The 20,949-nt window shown below is 39.8% G+C and overlaps 2 protein-coding genes across 5 annotated transcripts; one reads left to right on the top strand and one right to left on the bottom strand.

The window, feature by feature from the left end:
* The first annotated feature begins 425 nt into the window (after window positions 1-425).
* Window positions 426-13,964, top strand: LOC137609028 (polypyrimidine tract-binding protein 3-like). 4 transcript variants are annotated; one of them, XR_011038272.1, is made up of 16 exons: window positions 426-645; window positions 1,400-1,457; window positions 1,606-1,772; window positions 2,490-2,633; window positions 2,739-2,888; window positions 3,495-3,605; window positions 3,707-3,863; window positions 4,666-4,725; window positions 4,891-5,003; window positions 5,113-5,146; window positions 5,239-5,331; window positions 6,155-6,377; window positions 6,645-6,722; window positions 6,871-7,445; window positions 10,059-10,145; window positions 13,828-13,964. XR_011038272.1 is itself a non-coding variant. In XM_068335765.1 (14 exons), the coding sequence occupies exons 2-14, from the start codon at window positions 1,433-1,435 to the stop codon at window positions 7,001-7,003; spliced, it is 1,488 nt and encodes a 495-aa protein (XP_068191866.1). In that variant the 5' UTR covers window positions 426-645; window positions 1,400-1,432; the 3' UTR covers window positions 7,004-8,278. The 4 variants fall into 4 exon arrangements, 1 of the variants encoding a protein (XP_068191866.1); XR_011038270.1 differs by lacking the exon at window positions 13,828-13,964 and adding an exon at window positions 10,306-11,746; XR_011038271.1 differs by lacking the exon at window positions 13,828-13,964 and adding an exon at window positions 10,248-11,746.
* ugcg (UDP-glucose ceramide glucosyltransferase) lies at window positions 11,875-20,536 on the bottom strand. The gene is made up of 10 exons (XM_068335766.1): window positions 20,061-20,536; window positions 17,747-17,891; window positions 17,515-17,617; window positions 17,316-17,417; window positions 17,123-17,235; window positions 16,102-16,280; window positions 15,926-16,012; window positions 14,760-14,867; window positions 14,435-14,513; window positions 11,875-14,030 (listed from the first exon to the last, which is right to left on the bottom strand). Exons 1-10 carry the CDS (start codon window positions 20,156-20,158, stop codon window positions 13,860-13,862), a joined length of 1,185 nt encoding a protein of 394 aa, XP_068191867.1. The 5' UTR covers window positions 20,159-20,536; the 3' UTR covers window positions 11,875-13,859.
* Window positions 20,537-20,949: the final 413 nt, after the last annotated feature.

Below are 20,949 nucleotides of genomic sequence, written 5' to 3'. Positions count from 1 at the left end.
TGAATTCTTTCCATCACAAGCATCAGTTTCATGTGAATATTGTTGGTGTTTACTGTTTATCTGTAGACAATTCTAAACCTAAATCTAATTTGATAATAGCGTTCTTATTTTGATGAAAATTGTATTTGTTGGAATAGATTGGTTGTAATACAAATTCTTGGTGTAATCACAAACGTTATAGATTACAAATACATAAATAAATAAAAGCCAGTTTACAACTAAGACATTAACAATGATAGAAATAAACCTAAACTGTATGGCGCTTGTCAAAAAAATATCACAAAGCGCTAGACAAAACAAATTTAAATATAGTGTATAGTAATGTATAAATTAAGAAAAATAACATTTAAAATAAATGAATACAATAAAATGAAATCAGACAAGAAAAATCCGTAAAACGAATGTAATTAATTTCATACACTTTTTATGATCACTTCAGACTTTTGATTTCGTGTTTTAATTGATTTATGGGTTATTAGCAATTCGTCTAAGGCGTGTCCGCCGCCATGTTCTCCTATGACGTCACCAAACAGGAAGTGAGCTCTGTGTTCTCCATGGTTGCTGTCTGGCTGAGGTGGGCTCGCGGACCAAACTAGCTCTTCCTCCGCTCTTTTCCTCCTCTTCCTCTTTGCGGACCATGGACGGGTGAGCGCGGGATATCGTCCCAAACCTTCTCTCCGCTGTTTATCTTCTTCCTGGCTCGTTTCCTTGACGACTGAACCACACCTGCGCGAGCCTGTGGCGTCAACCCGTCACTTGCGTTTGTTGTTATTTACTTCACACAAACACCCTCCCGCCACATAACGTCCTCGACATGTTGTTCCCAGCGTCTCGCTTGCCTGTTTTTGTCTGTTTCTGGTTTCAAAGTGACGAAACATCGACGGGATTTCATTCTCTGAAGTCTCGCGATAGACGAGTGTAAACAAACAAGCGATTCATTTCCTGGTTATGATTTTAAAATGTCTACACGTGTTTTCCGTAGACTGCTTATGCTGTTCGTGTGACCTGAAGGATAAATCACGTAAAATGACTAAGACTAGAGATTTTAAACAACATTTAGTTGCTTAACTGAAGCAATTACTTAATGGAAAGATAAATCAGCAATTGATTTGATTTCAGCCCTTTGACGATATTTTCAGTTACCTGATGAGGCAATTATCAGTTCAGATAGTTAATTCAGGGAGTTTACGTCATCAGACCGGATCAAATTAGATACCTTAATAATCCCGGAGGAAATTGCACAAATTAGTTTAATTTTACATTAATTATTTCATCCGTTCAATATCCTATTAATTCAAACTGACGAAATGTCACACTGTTTTGTTTGTTTCGTGTTTTCAATAATAAATCATATTTCAGGGTCATTATTTAATTAAACTGTTTTATCTCTGCTCCGCAGGAGTCGTCGTTTACGTCCTTCGGCTCGGCGAACATGAACTCCTCCCAGCTGTCATCAGGTGAGACATTTCAGCACGTTACGATATATTTGCTAAATGTTACCAAGCATGTTAGCTACGCTATGCTAACATGCTAAACCCTGGTAAAAGTTGCACCCCCAGCCTCCGATTGTGTTCAGACTTTGCGGACTCTCTGTGATTGTTGCAGTGGATGGCCCTGACAGGCTGTGTGTCTCTGAGCACGGTCAGAGTATCCCATCTCGGGTCCTGCATCTGCGTCAACTTCCGGTTGACGTCACTGAACAGGAAGTGCTCGCTCTGGCGGATCCCTTTGGCCGAGTTAGTAAGCTGATAACGCTGAAGGCTAAGAAACAGGTAGCTAGTAGCTTCTCACAGCCAACAGACAGGAAATGTCAAAGTCAAAATGTTTATGTTGTTGTTGTTGTTGTTGTTGTTGTTTGTGAAATCTATTTATGGAGAAAACAAAAAGTAAACCGAAATGCAAAAAAAAATTCTGATTTTAAAATATTCCAAAATATCCTAGAATAATGAAAGAATTTAATCTTTTAATAAAATGTATCTGAAAAATCTCACCACACATTTAAAACTGATTTTTTCCTATTTCAAATCAACCTCAAACTGATGATTCTTATTCTGAGCAATATATTGCCAAAATATATGGATTGATCAGGAATATCGACATTGGTCAGAAATTGTCTTTTGGTATAGATTCATTAAACCAAGCGAAAAATGAAGGGGAAAAAGCATCACCCCATTAAAAAAAATAAAAAAAAATAAAATAATGATAATAAATAATTAAATAAGCATTGAAGAAACCAGACCATAACTGACACCCTTATAAATCCTTTAGGGCCACGTAACTTTACAATAAAACAGAATCATGATTTAAAATATAAACTGGCCCTGAGACTTGCATCTGTTTTTATGACATATCTATAATGTTGATTACTGAACAGGAAAAATACAGATGTCTATTCTCTAGAACTTTGTCAGGGCTTTCCCCCCCCCAATATTTAGTTTTCCTGTGTGTTTTGTATTTAAATCTGCTGATTAAAAACAAAAACTTTTTAGGGATTTGTAGAAATGGCATCAGAGGAAGCGGCCGTCACCATGATGAACTACTATGCCTCAATCCAACCTACCATCAGGAACCAGCCAGTCTACATTCAATACTCCACTCACCGCGAGCTCAAGACAGACAACCTGACCAATCAGGTGAGAGCTGTAAATTTCTCCTCAACACTTAACAACATATAAAATATTTACATTTTTAATACACAGTTCTTCTTAACTACTGGTCAAATGATTTCTCTTTGACAGAGAGCGGCGTTGCATGGGATCAGTGGAGTCGCAGTGCATTCTGGGAACATGGCATCAGGAGGAGAGGGGCGAGCTGCCTGTCAGAGTCCCGTCCTAAGAATCATTGTGGAGAATTTATTTTACCCAGTGACCTTGGAGGTCCTACAGCAGGTCACTCATCATTGTTTTAATACTGTATTACTGCAGTAGTGTTACTATGATACTGTAGTATCATTACTATGATATTGTAGTATTATCGCTACTAATGTGGTACTACTGTACTGTAGTATCATTTCTCTTATCTGCTGGACTGTTCTTTTCCATTAACATTCCGTTTTGATGCTGTCTTCAGGAAGTAGCCAGAACCGACTCCACTTCCTCATATTAGATGTTAGCTGTCAGAGAAACTGAAGAAACATTTAAATTATTGATAAACAGTTGGAGACAGACTGACACACCTCTTGTTCTTCTTGTTCTTCTGTTTATAAGTGAGCTCCCTTCTTTTTCAGTTCAACTATCTGTAGATTGGACTCAGTTAGACTCATAAGTTTTTGAGTCTTAGTCCTGCAAACACTCACTGATTTTTTTGTTGTTACATCCAGCGAAGCGGTGAGGTATTGTAATTGTCAGTGTTTGTGCGTTCGTCCGTCCGTCCGTTCGTCCACCAAATATCTTCACAACCATTTCAGATAGAAAGATGGAAAAAAAAGCACATGACTTGGGCAGTAAAGGGGATGAAAATGAGATGATGACCTCGACCTTTTTTTTTTTTTTCAGATCTTCAGTAAGTTTGGCTCTGTGTTGAAGATCATCACTTTCACCAGAAACAATCAGTTTCAGGCTCTGCTGCAGTTCAGTGAGGCCATCCACGCTCAGCACGCCAAGACTGTAAGTCACACATCCTGCATCAGATCAGTTGTAGTCCAGTTAGACCCAGGGAGTTTGGGCTAGTCTAACGGCAGCTATCTGTCTGTCTTTCTGTCTGTTAGTCTCTGGACGGTCAGAATATCTACAACGGCTGCTGCACTCTGAGGATCGACTTTTCTAAACTGAGCGCACTGAACGTGAAGTACAATAATGACAAGAGCCGAGATTTCACCAGAGCCGACCTCCCCACCGGAGAAATGGACCCCACCACTGCCTTCAGTAGGAGCTAAGCACATGCTCATGCTAACTCGCTCATGCTAACTAATATCAACAGAGTAATGTTTACCAAGTTAACATGACACCACAGGCTTTAATTTGGCATGACTCAACAGTTTTAAACTGGACGTGACAACAGCATTCAACTTTGAGTAATTTGATAGTGATAGTGTTCAACTGAATGTCACTTGACAGTGTTAAACTGATTTTACATAACTTAATCTCACTCGACACAATTAAACTCATCTATGACTTGACAGTGTTAAACCTGGATTTGTGTCAGATCTCAAACTTTGTTGAGGTGCTTAAATAATTCAAAAAAATGTCTAAAATTTAAAAATGTGATGTTGCTTTTAACATCCATCTTTTGGAACCACTGATCTGCTTTGTGGGTCAACAACATGGCTAACAATAATAATGCTAAATAATGCTGCCCTGTCCTTCAGCTCGCCTTAGCTTCAGAGATAACACACATTTATGTCTGCAGACATGAAGCAGATCAACTTCAGAGAGAATTAATTTACAATAAATGATATTTTGGTCTAAATTGTTTAATCACAGATAAGCCAGTAATTATTTATGTAGTTGATTTGCCCGTAAATGGATCGAACGCCACATGTTGCTAAGCAACAGATTTATTAAGCAGATTTATTATGTGTTCACCAGCTGAGACATTAGTAGCAAAAATAATTGAACTTGACACCGTGTGTGTGTGTGTGTGTGTGTGTGTGTGTGTGTGTGTGTGTGTATGTGTGTGTGTGTGTGTGTGTGTGTGTGTGTGTGTGTGTGTGTGTGTGTCTCACAGGTGTAGCTCTCCCTCCTTATGGAGCATCAGCATTCCCTCCCACCTTTCACCAACACACAGGTGAGACGGTCAGATGTGTTTCCATGCCGTTGGTTGTCTGTCTGTTATAATAGAGTTTTATTATTTCACAATTGTACTAAACTGTCCTTCAATGTGTGTGTGTGTGTGTCTGTGTGTGTGTGCGTGTGCGTGCGTGTGCGTGTGCATGTGCATGTGTGAGATCAGGTCTGCCGATGACGGCCATCCCCAGCTCCTTGGTGTCTCCTCCGCGTGTCTCCTTGCAGGTGGCGCCTCCTGCTGTCCACTCTGTGCTTCTGGTGTCCAACCTGAACCCAGAGGTGTGAGGTCACAACAGTCACACAGCGTTCAGCCAATCAGAGCGCTTGTTGTAAGATGTCTATGATTTCTACTGTGAACTTAATTTGTTAATACTTTTTGTCTCTGCAGAGCATTTCACCACACTGTCTCTTCATTCTGTTTGGTAAGAAAATACTGATTGATATTTTGCATTAATTAATGACATCAACAGGTTTTTTCTGAACTGATCTGAAGTCAGTGTTTCTGTATTTCCAGGTGTTTATGGGGACGTCCAAAGAGTGAAGATCCTCTTTAACAAGAAAGAAAATGCTCTTGTCCAGATGAGCGATGCCACCCAGGCTCAACTTGGTTCGATGCACTTACATTAATTTTAAAAAAGGTTTTACGTAAATGCCTATATTAGTAGTGTCAATCAATTAAAAGATAAAAAATGTGAGTTAATCATGATAATGGCACCGAAGCCTTCTTTGTTTGAAATGCCTCAATATTTTACTGCTAGGAGTCTCTGATTGGCTTCTACATTTATTGCCTTGGGTATTTTGGTACGTTTGAATGTTTGGATTTGGAAAAATTGTCAGTGGAAGTCATTTGCATTTTGTGAACTTCCTTTTGACTGACATGTATGAGTAATAACCGAATAAAACGGCAATCCGCCTCAGTTGCTTTTGTGTGTTTTGAGCTATTTGGGCCACTGTGGTGAGACCAGCGATGTTGTTTGGTCTAGAGACAGTGTCACTGAGAAAAAGACAGGAGGCAGAGCTGGAGGTAGCAGAGATGAAGATGCTGAGGTTCTCTTTGGAAGTGACCAGGAAGGATAGGATCAGGAATGAGTACATCAGAGGGACAGCACATGTTAGAGGTTTTGGAGATAAAGTCAGAGAGGCCAGACTGAGATGGTTTGGACATGTCCAGAGGAGAGGTAGTGAATATATTGGTAGAAGGATACTGAGTATTTAAACTGCCAGGCAGGAGGCCTAGAGGAAGACCAAAGAGGAAGTTTATGGATGTAGTGAAAGAGGACATGAAGGTAGTTGGTGTGAGAGAAGAGGATGCAGAAGACAGGGTTAGATGGAGGCAATTGATTCGCTGTGGTGACCCCTGAAGGGAAAAGCAGAAAGGAGAAGAAGAAGAAGGTTGTTTTTTTAATACTTGTTTTTATATGTTCTTGCAGCGATGAGTCACCTGAACGGCCAGCGTCTCCATGGTAACGTGATGAGGGTGATGCTGTCTAAACACCCTGTGGTGCAGCTGCCTCGTGGCAGGGCGGGGCAAGAAGAGCAGGCGCTAACTCGGGACTTTTCTGGCTCTTCCCTCCATCGCTTCAAAAAGCCAGGATCCAAAAATTTTAACAACATTTTTCCTCCTTCTGCGACGCTGCACCTGTCCAACATCCCGTAAGTTTGTTTTTTTAATGCTAATATCCTTCTCTTTAGTAACGCAATGTTTTTATATGTTTTATCTTTGAATATTTTGCAGGTCTAGTTTGTCTAACAGTGCTTTGTAGTCTTTGTGTATTAGCTTGTGATATGAACTGCTCAAGTTTTTTTTTTTGACATACAGGCCGTCCTGTCCATTTCACTTAGGAGCTCACTCATACTCGTACCGCAATAATAATTTACAATAATAATAATAATAACAACAACATAATAATTGTCTTGCAGCTCATCAGCCAGTGAGGAAGACCTGAAGGATTTATTCTCCTCCAGTGGATTCACAGTAGTAGCCTTCAAGTTTTTCCAGTAAGTGATGCAAACAGATCTACTGACACGCTTACAGGCTGACTTTCATATTTAGATACTCAAACAATGCTGCTTTAAATTTTCCCCATCTTCCCCTTTCCCTCTCTTGGTCATGTGTTTGATGATGTCAATTTTCTTGATCTCACAGGAAGGACAGGAAGATGGCTCTGATGCAGCTGGCATCGGTGGAGGAAGCCATCGAGGCTCTGATCGCTCTGCACGACCACCAGCTGGACCACAACCAGCACCTCCGAGTTTCCTTCTCCAAGTCCACCATCTGACCTCCACTCCTACCAGTGGATGTCCACCATCAGTACCATCGATAGCCTACCCCCCCACCCTCCCCCCTTTCTCTAAATCCAACATCTGACTCCTGAGACTCTCAGTCTTCTGAGTCTCAAGTTTCTCCAGGTGACTTCTGAGTCCCTCTGGCTACCATCTGACCAGTGAGGCTCAAAGCCCACCTGTTTGAACAATTTTTCTTTCCCTCCTCAATATTTGACCTTCAACCTTTGGACCTACGAACCAATCAAACTTCAGGGCTTCTGATTTGACTCTGGTGGGAACAAATGGACCAATGTATGAGTCCTGACACCACAGATCTTTTTCTGTGCCTACAAACACAAAGAATGCGGTATCGCCGTGGTTACAGAGCACATTCCAGAGCAGACTGAGCCCCAGTAGCAATGCATTGTGGGCAGTGGAGTCCAAAATGAAGCAAAAGTGAGTGGAACGTCTCTTGTCTAGTTGTAAAATAAAGGTGATGCAGAAAAAATTTACATTTTAAAGTAAAACCTGATTTTATCAAAAGTTGGAGAAATGTTTTGTTTTTCTTTTGGATTTATGTTTTTTTTAGCTTGGAAACACCAATGTTATTTATTGAGAATAACTTTCAGCAAAAGCAAACTAAGGATAATTTCCTCTTCTTCTCCAATAATTATAGGTTTATTTTACTATAAAATTTAACTTAAAATTCTTAACGTCCAGTCAGTAAACCTCTCAAAAAACAAAATCTGAAATTTTGTAGTTTTTGCTATGATTTTCACACACTTTTCAAATCTTCAGCAATGTATCTTTGGCATAGAATTTAATTGGCTCTTTTTGTCCACATTACATTATTATTATTATTATTATTATTGGTTGCAATCTAAACCTCCTTCTGTGCCTTATTTTTCTCAGCTACTCTGCTGGTTATTGAATTTCTATGTGATGTGGACGGAGTTTTGGTGGCGGGTCCTTATATTTTGAATTAGTTTTAGACTTTTTTTTAAACTTAGTTAAAACAGTTTTTGTTAAATGTCGTATTGCTGGTATACATATTTCTGGGAAGGTTTTGTTTAAAATCATGGATGTATTTATAGTGTGCAACACAAAACTCTTAAGGCATTTTGCCCACCTGTCTTACCTGTGTGTGTGCGTGTGTGTGTGTGCGCATGTGTGAGTGTTATTTACGTATGTATATATTTCTGTATATCTGTGTGTGTATCAAGCTGACTTGTGATTGGTTGATCAAATGTCCAACTTTTTTTCTATTAAAATATATTTAATTAATGTCAGCTCTGCCTTTTTTTAATATATATTATTGCCTCTAACTTAAAAAAAAAAAACACTTTTGGGATGTTGATCCATGTTAGGAAATTAACAACTTCAAAGCCAGTCTGATTTGATCCAGAACCAGCAGTGAGTACTGTCTGGGTTTTGAACATGTGTCTTACTGATTATGTTTGGGACTAACTCACCACGCTACCGATTACTTCACACTCAGAACTTTTCTCCGCGCGTATTTGTCTTTGTCATTCAGGAAACAGCCTGAAAAAGGAAGGGAGGAATGGGATTTGAACCTATAATGTCTCCAAACCTGCTCAGCACCTTAACAGGCTGAGCTACCTGACTCCTCACACGATGCTCACTGCTGGGATTGCTCACTGAGTTGCGCTGTCGCCGCACAGCAAGGCGGTTGCCGGTTCGAGTCCCGCTCTGTGCGGAGTTTGCGTGTTCTCCCCGTGTCTGCGTGGGTTCTCTCCGGGTTCTCCGGCTTCCTCCCACCTCCAAATACATGCGCTTCAAGTTGATTGGCCAGTCCCACATTGCCCGTAGGAGTGACTGTGTGTGTGTTTGAATGTCTCTGTCTGGCCGCGGTGAGTTTGCTCCGCCTCACGCCCTAAACCAGCTGGGACCCTGCGGGCCGCGCAGGCGGATGAAGCGGTTAGGAAAATGAACGAATGAATAAATATATTTCATATCCCGTTGTGGCCATACTGAGTAACTACAACTATTAACAGTTAAAGTTTTATTTTTATTATTTTTTTAATTTTTAATTTTATTTTATATATAGTACTGATTATTTTATATACTGATGGGAAATTAGTGGCACACACTAGTTATTTGAATGAATTGTGCATGTGTGTGTGTGTGTGTGTGTGTGTGTGTGTGTGTGTGTGTGTGTGTGTGTGTGTGTGTGTGTGTGTACAGGCCCTGAACACACACAGACAAACACAAACACACCTTCCACTGTCAGCTCACACTCTGGGTGTACTGCTATGCTTTAAGTAACCTCACCAAAACCCTTAAGACAAACCTTGTATCTGTTAGACTATTCCGTGAAAAACTACACAACAAAGTTATTTCAGAAGACGTGCCAATTATGTTATTCTACGTTCTTGAAGGATCTGTAATCGTGATGCCCTCTTGTGGACATAGTGGGTAACTACAAAAACATTGCTATAACTAGACTAGGTTCTGGTTGTGACTATCAAAATAATTTAAAATAATGTTAATCAACGGAACTAATGCGTGTTTCCCCCCCCTCATCCCCCCCGTCAAAACGCATTATCTTGATATTTGATGATGATTTCATGATTTTATATTTCATATGATATTTCACCTTGAATTTAGAATATGTCCTAGAACGTTAGTCATTGTGATTGGATTTGTTGTCAGTTCATCATTTGTGTTGCTGGGTGCCTGCTATGTTCTGGCAGCAGAGCACCACAGTATGAAGTTAGGTTGCGCTGGCTGTGATTTACTAATTCATGTGACTGAATGTGAATGTTGAATTTGATTATTGTGGGCGTATAATGTTATTGTAATTAAACACAAACCACTATACGATCGATGTGGGAAATCTATAGCAGAGAGAAGCTGGCTGTGGTGTTGTTGGAGACTCTGTCCCGACCAACACTCAATTTATTCTTGTGTGTGGTTGATTGTTCTCAGGAATAAATACATGACTGATCCATCCACCTTGACTCCTGAGACATTCCTTGTTCAACCAGAAGAGCATGGTGGTCGGACATATATTATAAGAAATTGATTTATGATCCTTGATCCTTGCAGATACCGCGTCACCTCCATGATGACATCAGCAGTAGCATTTCTGGTGTCTCTGGCCTCTTCAGCATCCCTGTTAAACAGCCTCCACAGGTCAGTGGCTGAAATGAAACATGATACAAAATGTAATTAGTAAATTGATAAATACAAATGAACCTATTTAGCCAAATTATATTATTTGCTTACCTTGATAAGATGCAGCTGGTTCTGGCTGAGCTTCAGTTTAAGCCGGCGGCTCCGCTTCTCGTTGTAGATCGCGCAAAAACGCCGCACACTCGGATTTCAAGAGACGAACAGCTGACTCGGCATTTGCAGAGCTCTGGAAACAGAGTCCTAAACCTGGGATCAAGGAGTGAGGCCAACGACAAGATGAACTGCCTAAAAAATAATTTATAAAAAATATTTATTTAAATTTTCAATGTTTTAATTGTAATTTGTCTTGTTTTAAAATGACTTTTTTTAGCAACAGAAAATCTTGTTCTTTTTAATTTATTATAATTATTGAAGAATCCATCAAAAAAAGTGAGGGGTGGGTCAAAACAAGAAAAAGTTTGGGTGCGTTTTTATTGGACCAGTTATTTTTCACCTTCTGACATCGCTTCCAGTTTGATTTTTTTTTCACCTGAAGTGCATTTTATTTCCGTCAGATCTGTGTTATCGCCTCCTCTTTCAGGTGCTGAACATGTAACCAGTCGAACCATCACACCAGACGACCTGAGCTGAATGATAATGCATCTTAACCAAAGCAGTGTCATAAAACCTCTTTGTTAAAATCCAATCAATCATTTGTTTGGTTGGTCATGCACTGATTTCCTACAACACAAGTCAAACAAGTCTGCTTCATGACGCTAATTCAGTTAATACGAGTCAGTGACTTAAAGAATATTGAATAGAGTTGATATTTTTATTTTTTACACTAATCCCCAAAGGGAAATTCAGAATGCACACTCTAGTATGTTACTTCATCAATCACACGCATGCATATTAGTGTGCACAGGTCCGTGTAATACACACATCACACACAGTATGCAGGGGGAGGTAGAGTGGCCGGCAGCCTCTTTGTGGAGCGCCCAGTTGAGTAACTTGTGAGGGGGACGGCGCTTGCTCAAGGGCGCCTCGGCAGTTCTCTGGAGGCGAGCTGACACCTCCCACTGGCAGCTCACACTCCGGGTGTTTTTGGGCGGGAGCAGGAAAAGAACCGACGATTTTGGAACATTGGACGACCCGCTCTACCACTGAGCCACTGGCGTCCATAATTATTTCAGGCACAAATTTCAGATAAAATATATTAAAGGTAAATTAGGGTTTTTCATGTCCTCAGAAGTTCATTGTCATATTTCTGGAAAAGCTCAAGTTTCTAACCCCATGTCATTTTCTCCCTGACATTCATTCCTGGATAGTCACAGCCGTATCACTGACTGGGACACAATGGAACATTTTAAAATCCTCCACTGCACTTGAAATGAAACAAGCAATTGTAATTATTTCTCATGCTCACTACTTTTAGCAGAATACATCACGGGGTTAATAAACACTTTACTCTTAATGTGAAGATATGAAAGAAAGAATTAATGTGAAAGTTACATGATTGTTCAACTTGTTCAAACTGTGTTTACCTGATTGCAAAGAACTTGTGGTGCATTGTGGGACTATGATAAACTAATTTTAATATTCAGCCATTAAGGGGGCGGAGTTTTTAATTTCTGCTGGTTTGACATTTCTTAAGAATACTTGACAGGAAGTTGTGGTATGAATCAATAAAAGATCTGATGACCACTTTGGTGTCCAAATATCCTCACAGTCACAATTCTCAGCAGACAAGTTCAACTTTGAAACAATAAAACTTTATTGTTCCTGTCAACACAATCCTCCACTAATTGGCCAGTTTGCACACAACAATAGATGACCGTAAAAAAACAAAACAATAAACAAATAAGAGTCCTACTGATCCTATTGGACAATGGCGACGAGGGTTCATCCGATCTGCAGCGACATCATCACCCAAACCCCGCTGGCTACACTAACTGCGAACAGTGACGCAACACAACACAGCTTTAAAAAAAACAATTCCAGTGATCGTGTACACACACACACACACACACACACTATAAAACAAAGCTTCATTTTTTTTGGTCCTGTGTTTTAGTTGTTTTGCGAAATGTTGCGACCTAACAGATTTTCGTGACAAACGCATCACCATGGTTACTATAGGAGGGCCAGAGCGCAACACTTGTCTTGTCATGCACCTCCTACTGTATTTTTCTGGCATTTTTTTTACATGCACAAGAAGTTCAAAATACTTAAAAAGAGGCAGGAGTCAATATTTTTAACTGATTTGATTGGCCAGTCATTGTAGCCGCCACACTAAAAGCACAGGGAACTAAATTTGAAACACATGTAGAGAAAAACAAAGAAAAAATACCAAAACTTTGATGTGCAACACCAAGAAAGGAATGCACATGCAATGCCATTCAGTGTTATTGGCCCCTGTGATTTCTTATAGGGAAAATAAAGTATTATAATAAAGCAAAACATAGAATTTAACTTGGGAGACTTTTTCATGTAATGTTATGGAATTTAATTTGCCCAAAAAAACCATGAAGATTTAAACAAAGAAAATTGTTTTCTTAATTTTTTTTGTTATTTTTTAAATTTTATCAGACCTTTAAATAAAGCTCATAAATATATTTAACAAAAACATTCACAGACGTTTCCCCAAACCTACAGAAGAGAAATTTTGATATTTTAAATTATAAAAGTCAATATTTTTTCCGGAATGAGATAATGTTTTCATCTCCAATGAACTTATGTAAAATTGTTATTGTGCAAGAAAAAAAAAAGATTTGTCACGATCAGATGAAACTTCTGATCAGAACTCAATCTCTCATGATTGGATCGCCCAAACAAAACAATTTTGCAGCTCACAGAGTCACTCAAGGAAAAATAATTACATTGGTCAGCAGAAATGGAGGCGTTGCCTCAGATGACTTAATTTGCTGTCAACCAATCATATTCCTGCCCTGATGAGCAGCAGGGTGTTAAGTTCAGTAAACAGAACAATCTGACCAGGAACTGTCCTGGAAAGAAAAAACCACTGTAGAGCCAGAAACTGATGTGATCCAGAAATTTTTCTAGATCCAGATACTGGTTTGGACTTAAGAACTGTTGTGAAACATAAAACTGATGCTGACTCAGAATCAGCAGAAAAGGATTCCAGTTAATTTTTCCTTTGGTGAATCATCAAACAGTTAACATCTGTTAGCTTCTGGTTTTAATATCTTTTGGCTTAAAAACCTTATTTAATAAATCAGTGTTTATCTCAAGAATTATGGAAGCAAATAACTTTCATACGTAACACCTGAATAAATTTTAACAACTAAATAAATCTATGTTTTAAAACAAAGTAGTTCTTTTTTGATTCAAACATTTATTTTCGCAGAAATCTTCTCCCATACAAACTGCAGAAGGAAAACAAAAGCAGCCTATCGGAAGAGGTTTAACGCCTCTCTCCTCATTGGTCAATAGGCTTCCTCTCTATTTAAAGGTATTCAGTGTGATAAGTCAATTTTTCCTGTTTGTTTTTCTTTCATTCCGCGCTATCATTGGCTTGTTCTGGGATTGTTTGGTTTTAGCACCAAAAGGAACATAAATAGATAAAACACACACACACACACACACACACACACACACACACACACACACACACACACACACACACACACACACACACAACTTCAATTCTCTTAAAAAAAAAGTCAGTCTTTTCTCTCTTCAGTTCCCCTTTCTAGGATGAGGTTGCCATGGTAACTAGACATCGAGGATTTCCTCAGCAGTGCCTCCACAGCGTAGCCGGTACCGCCCGGTTCTCCAGCTGATAGTTGGGTCCCACAGAGCAGAGAGGAAGATCTGCACCGCCATCGACTCCCTGATGAACCACGCCACCGCAAAGTCTAACTTGGAGAAGCACAGAGGACCGCCCTGCAGGATGATGTCATCACAAGTACAGATCAGCTGCAGTCTAAGAAAAACGCTCTAAAACCGTTTTTGTTTTGTTTTGTAATTTTCTTAATTTACAATCTTGTTAATTGATATTAAAATAAAAAATGTTCTTTTTATTTTGTATTTATGCATTTTTAATTGTTTTTGGAAATTATACTGTACATTTCTAATTTATATAATTTGAGGAATTTTGATAAACGTTCATATAATAAAAACTCACTACGCTTTAACAGCCTGACAAAATAAGACATTGTATACAGTAAACAGGCATCAATTTTGTTATCTAATAAAGGTCTGTCTTGAAAGTTCTGTAAAAAAAAAAAGTTGTGTAAAAAGCCTTCTAACTTTTTTATTTTGCTTTGTTTCATGTTTAGCGTGTTTACCTGAACTCCAGTCAACTGGATATAGTCAGATAGAAACCAGGCGAGACAGTGACACATGAAGAAGACCATCATATCCCACCTGCAGTGCAAATATTTTAACATGATAGTTTTTATGTATTTGAGAAAAAGACAAAAGACTGAAAGCACAAGCATGGAATATTCAAATCATTAAATCAAAGATTTTACCACATCACCACGATACACTGACACACAGACGACATCATCACAGACAGACGATAACAGCATCGTCACACAGGCCTTGTTTCTTTTCTCTGACTTCATCACCCCCAAACAGTCCAGTTTCCTGTTGTGATTGGCCGCATACCTGAACACATAATGTGCAGCCCAGCCAATGATGAGACTGGCGAGGAAGCACTCTGAGACAGGTTCGAGCACAGTTCCAGGAAGCATATTGATCCTCAGCTTCGTCCACCTGGAAACAACACATCAAAAGTCAATACAGCAAGAGTTCCAATCAAACTTTAGCTTCTTTCACAAGTAACAGCACTAATATTCTATGACAAGCAAAAATATAGGATTTAACTGGAAAATAATAGAAAAACAAAAACATTTTGTTTTACAAAACAATCACTGCTTTTGTACATATGTTCCCATTTCTACATTATCACGTAAAAAATAAGACGGGAAATCCAAAGGCTTGGAAATCCCACCCCCACTTCAACAACTACAGCACACTCTGGACCCGTCTCTCTCCCCAGTATCTTTCCTTTCCCACCCAGCTGGTCAAGGCGGACGACCGCCTCCACAGTCTGGGTCCTGCCCAGAGTTTCTTCCTCAATGAGGGAGTTTTTCCCCGCCACTGTCACTAATGTTTGCTGCAAGGTTCTATTGGGTTTCACCGCGACAAACCTATTTAGGATAGGATAGCGGCTCGTGCACACACAGCGGCTCCTCTCTCTCCCGCTAAAACGGTTCTTTCATGTTTTTTTTACTGCCTGTGGGTCTGAGAGGACTGTAATTACATCCCGCTTCAAAGCGGTGACGTATTGCAATTGTCAGTGTTCGTGTGTTGTCCGTTCGTTCATTCGTCCACCAAATATCTTCGCTGCAGATAGACAGATGAAAAAAAAAGCACATTACTCGGGCAGCAAAGGGGATGAAAATGAGATGACCTTGACCTTGAGAAAAGGAGGTCACTTTCAAATTTCAACTTTTGTACACTCAGGAACGGGATAAGATAAAAAGACAAGGGAGAAGGCCAGTGTGAGTAAGACCATAGATCAAAGCTAGTGCTTTGATCTATGAAAGTATGTCAGAGCCCTAGCCTTGATCTTTGACTTATGCAAGTAGGTCAGGGTAAAATTTTAATTCAGGGGCGTCATAGAATATTCCAGTCTGTTACTGCCTTGTAATTATTGTTATTCCAGCTTGGTGGAGCTGGACGGCCCTCACATTATCTACATGTAAGAACTGATGAAATTTAGTTATAACAAAGATAACAGTCAATCAGATTAATAGTTCTGAAGTCACCTGATCATGCGGGACTGGAACTGGCCAATGGAATACGACCCTGAATTCTGCAGTGCAACCTGAGTCGCCATAGAGAATTTCCAACCTCTGAGAAGACAAGAAGAAAAAAAAAAAATCACAGAATAATTCCAGCAAAACTCCAGGTTCTAATACTAAGGTGCTAATGAGATGCTAACCTGTCTGCAATGGCTTTAGCCATGAAGTAATCCTCGGCGATATACTGAGCGAAGGCGACCAATCCTCCGGCCTGATCCAACACGTCCTTCCTCATCAGACACGACATTCCAGTCACACATTTTATCCCAGTTACATTAGCAGAAATGTAGGAGCGAGGGTGTGACGTCCCGAAGTACACCTGGAAAACAGGTTAGCACCTGGTAGCATTATTAAATAAATCTGTAAATAAATGCAAAAATCAGTATCATTACATTTAAAAAACAGTCCTTGTCACTTCTAGCCTATCTTTTCATTTCAGTAAAGCTAAAACATGTATCCACAGTAAACTGGCTAATTAAGGGTGTAGTGCTCCAAAATACAAAAGAAAATAAATATTTGTTGCATAACATCTGTTAGCATTGCTAAAGCTAAACAATACCAGTTAGCCTCCATTAGCATCAATAAAGCTAAAAAAATAAATAATAAAAATCTCCCATTAAATTTGCAGATTTCTGAATCAGCCATCCCAAAATACGACCAAGATGAAAATACAACCAGTGACAAAAAACAAATAATTTATTAAAATACTTTCATTTCATCAGAAGCCTGATTGGTTCCAGACAGGCTTCTGTCTGTTGCTGCCCACTGACTCGGTCCCTTTTATTCGTCTGATGAATGGAGCTTGTGCTCCTCACCTCAGATGTTTGATGCGTGTAGTTATGCATCAGTGAGCTTTTTGTGTGTTTACTATCTAAAATTACTCCAACAGGGGTTCATTAGTTTGCTGCCTTTGACTCATCCTGGAGTAGCAGTTAGAATCTTTTGCATCACCCAGCGAGCAAAGTGAGGTGAAATATCTTACTAGGCGACAGGGGGGCTGTATCGAATCACCGACCCTTTGTCCCCTCGTACTAATGTGCTAATTAGATGAGCTAAATGCTAGTGGACCTGTTTAAGTTTTGTACGTTGGTTTTCAAACCACTGAAAACTGACTACCTCCATATGTACAGACATAATGTGACAACAGTTTGTTTGCCTCACCTGTTCCAGTGTGGCAGCAAACCCTTGGCGGTCAGCAACATATGGCAAGCCGTGCACCAATCCCACCTTCTCTGTCATCTGATTGGTCATGTCTGTCAAGGTGTCGGGTTTCACTGTCGCACAAACGCAGGGTTAGCATTAACATTTAATTAAAATGATCTCTAGATCAGCCAAAAACAGTCATTTGACTGACCACTGATGCCGCTGTCACAGATCCACACCAGGTCGTATCTCGCTCCTTCATAGCCCGGCATCAGGTTATTGATCTTGGGGTTGATTCCGACTTTTTTCCCCCCTGAGAACCGAAGAACATCTCATGTTAACATTAATTGCAAAGACATATTTACGTAAAAAAGGTGTGAATGGAAGAGTAAAAAGTACTGAATGCTCACCGATGAATAATCGAGCATCAACTTTGGGATATTTGCCCAACAACTTTTTACAGACATCAACAGCTGGATCGTGTTGATCCTGAATACACAGCAAGATTTCGTACTGCGAAACAAGAACCGCGATAGCTTTGGTTAGCGTACTACAGGCTAACACTTCCTGCCTATAGGCTTTGGTTAGCCTACTGGCAGTAAGCTTTAGTGAAAGTTAGTAGCCAGTACAAATTTGCCTCACCTTGGGATAATCCAGTGTAAAAAATGTCTCCAGATTGGAGATCAGGTTTGGGTCAATACCTTTCAGCGGCTTCAACAAAGAAACTCCTGCTAGCTGCGCGAATGGCTGTTTGACCTCTGACCTTTTCTTGTGAAGATGGAGGCGCCTGAAAGAGATGGAGAGGTTAGGGGTCAGCAACAGAAGATCAGTGATAGTATATAAATTTAGTCTCTCGAGATGTGCCGATCGTCTTCTGCGTGATTTCATCAAGCTGACAGTGTTTCAAATATCAGGAAATCTTACAAGAGCAATCTGTGAGGAAGCTGAACAACGATCCCAAGCAGACCCCAGTGTCCATGCCCTAAAAACTTCTAGAGCAAGTGTCACATCACATTCACATGAAAATCTATGGTGAGATTTGATAAAGGAAACTGCGGTAAGTAAATCCAGGAATATTCCCGGAGACCTTAATCCATAAGGAATGTGCTAAGATTATTCAGGAATGCTGCCAGAAACTGAGAGTCTGGATATGGAATCGCTTTTTTCAGCAGGTTCGTTCCTTGTCATTAGTCATTGTGTCATTTAAAGACTGCACTTGTCAGTAAAAACAGTTCAAATAGATCAATACAACAAACTGTTCTTGTGTGATTTGGTTATAGCTGACCAATAATTACCAATAAACCTCTTAAAAAGTTGAATCTTCTTGACTAATGCTGCTTCTTTGGCCATTTCTGGATTTGCTAATCATTTTTTCAAGATATTTCACACATTCTTGTTAAGAATGAATCAGTTGTTACGAGACAACTGATTCAGACCAGGTTTACTGACTAGTTGATCCAGTGGAGAAACTAAAAAAAAACTAATTTGTCAATAAATGGTTGACGAATGGGAAGTTGTATTTTATTTATATTGTACATCTCTCATTGTACAGAACTGAAAACATGATTAAAAACTGTTAAACCCTAACTCTAACCCAGCAGAATCTTCTTTTCTTTTGTGGTGACTTTGAATGAAACTGATTTTGAGGAGTGTATCATAAAAAGTCAACAACCAAAATCTGGGCAGCCAAACCTTGTCTACTGTCTCAAACAATATCCCACAGTTGCCACTTGAGTTTTTCATGCTTACAACATTTCCTCATTCTGTTCTCTGCTTCAGGATTAACTCATCACATGAGATCAAGCTGACATAATGTTTGTGATCAAAACAGCGAACGCCAATCATGCAAATGGAAAATCATTACAATTGTCAAAGGATTGAATGTCAACAAAAAGTCAACGCGAGCCTTGAACAAACAGGCAATAACACCTTGAAGTGCTGTTCACTGCCCAGCTCTGTGGAAGGACAGGTTCTGAATAGAATGGAGCCACAATTCACCTGAACATTTATTCCTTTACAGTTTAAGCAACATCAAAGCACAAAATCTGAATGAACAGAGCTGTCAGGAGTTCTGCTGGGAGGATCAAGAGGGTTTTACGTGAGAATTAAATGAAAAGTTTTTCAATATTGGAAAACCATGTGTTGGAAAACGTTAATTCAACCAGCACAAACAAGTCCAGAAAGTTGAACTTGTATGAACTTGATTTTGTCATTAGCATTTTATGAGTACTACCTAAAGAACTAATTGAGAAACAGTTGTGTGGGAAATCTCTTATTGCTCCACAACCCTGAAACCATCCCGGCTCCACCTCTCCTTTGACACTGAAGATCCCGTTTGACTCACTGCAGAATCAGCTCAGGATTTTAAATACCATAACTTGAACTTGTGAAATGCTGACTTGACGTGTATGTCAAAAACAAGAATAGTAGGTACTAATATTTTCACTTTCAATAGAACAGCGTAAACATCAATAACAAGATAAATCCCAAAGTTTGGAAACAGAATCTAGGGTTAAATGTGAAGCAGGAAATTCCTGTACTGTATAAAAAACAAGCAGTGACTGAAACCAAAAACAGTCGAGACAATTACTTAAGGAAATTAATTCTGAGGTCTGTTAAGTCTGTCTCAGGTGACAAAATAATCAACCAAATAATTTAGTTTCCAGGTGGTTCCCCGACACCCCAGATCGGGCAGAGCTAACCGCCTTGATGTTGACCAGGAAAACGCCCAACAGTTAATCATTTAGACACAGAAATTCTCACGGCTGGTATTCGCGATATTAACTCGTTTATAAAATTATTTTCTGGAATATTCATATGTTTTATCGGAGCGAAAAACACTATGGAATAAAACAAACATCGTTCCGCCTGTCATTAGCCAGCTGCTGTTAGCCTAGCCTAGCACCTGACCTGCTCGTAGCTAGCTAGCATTAGCCTCGTTTAGCAGCTAACTTACACATAGATGATGGACATGAGGTGCATGAGCCACAGCACGAAGAACAAGATGAAGCCGATCAAGGCGAATCCCTGCATGACGAGCTCCAGCAGAGCCATGGTGGTCACCGGGACAGCCGAAGCTGCGGTCGATACGGTGTCGTTCGTAGGGGGGCGCGTTTGAGGCTCGGCCAGCTGATCCGGAACGAAGGAGGAGTGGTGCCTGAACAGTACGACTCTCAAGAGCGACGAACACGCCTTGTTAGGCAAATAGTCCGGCCTCCAGTTAATGATGCGTCCCGCCGGGAAGCAGTTCGTTCACGTAGCTCCGGTTGTGTGGACGCGACCGTCTGCCCGGTCCAGGCGGTGCTGACTTTAGCGTGACAGCGAGAGCTTCACGAGTTCAGTCACCAGACCGGCCGATGGTCAGCTGACTGACCGCCGGGAGCTGCAACAGACATGGGGTGCTGGGTCACAAGTCACTTCCGGTTAACGTCAAAATAAACGTTTTTTGTTTTTTTAAATAAAGTGTTTCCGGTTGCTCTCACAATAAAACGTCTATTGGCTCGCGAGTTACACCTTTATAAGGTTAAACAATACAAGACCGTGTCAATATTTATATAGTAATATGACTTAGAGTATCCACTATGAGTGAAGTGTAATAAGTACAATTCTGTACTGTTAACATTATATATATATATATATATATATATATACACACACACACACATATATATATACATACACACACACACACACACACACACACACACACACATATATACATATATACACACACACACACATATATATACACACACACATATATATATGTATATATAAAAAATATATGTCTATATAAAAAAATAATTAGTGTGTACAGGCCCCTGAAATGCACACAACCACACCCA

Source organism: Antennarius striatus, chromosome 15 (assembly GCF_040054535.1).
Source record: "Antennarius striatus isolate MH-2024 chromosome 15, ASM4005453v1, whole genome shotgun sequence".
Taxonomy (NCBI): domain Eukaryota; kingdom Metazoa; phylum Chordata; class Actinopteri; order Lophiiformes; family Antennariidae; genus Antennarius; species Antennarius striatus.
The sequence above is the reverse complement of the archived record's forward strand: the minus strand, read 5'-3'. Positions and strand labels throughout refer to the sequence as shown.

Coding starts and splice junctions, on each gene's coding strand:
- LOC137609028 (XM_068335765.1), top strand. CDS start 1,433: ATGAACTCCTCCCAGCTGTCATCAG. Junction 1,773..2,489: donor CGCTGAAGGCTAAGAAACAG/GTAGCTAGTAGC, acceptor AAAACTTTTTAG/GGATTTGTAGAAATGGCATC. Junction 6,723..6,870: donor GTAGCCTTCAAGTTTTTCCA/GTAAGTGATGCA, acceptor TTGATCTCACAG/GAAGGACAGGAAGATGGCTC.
- ugcg (XM_068335766.1), bottom strand. CDS start 20,158: ATGGCTCTGCTGGAGCTCGTCATGCAGGGATTCGCCTTGATCGGCTTC. Junction 17,618..17,746: donor TTACACTGGATTATCCCAAG/GTGAGGCAAATT, acceptor CTTGTTTCGCAG/TACGAAATCTTGCTGTGTAT. Junction 14,031..14,434: donor TCCAGTTGACTGGAGTTCAG/GTAAACACGCTA, acceptor ATCATCCTGCAG/GGCGGTCCTCTGTGCTTCTC.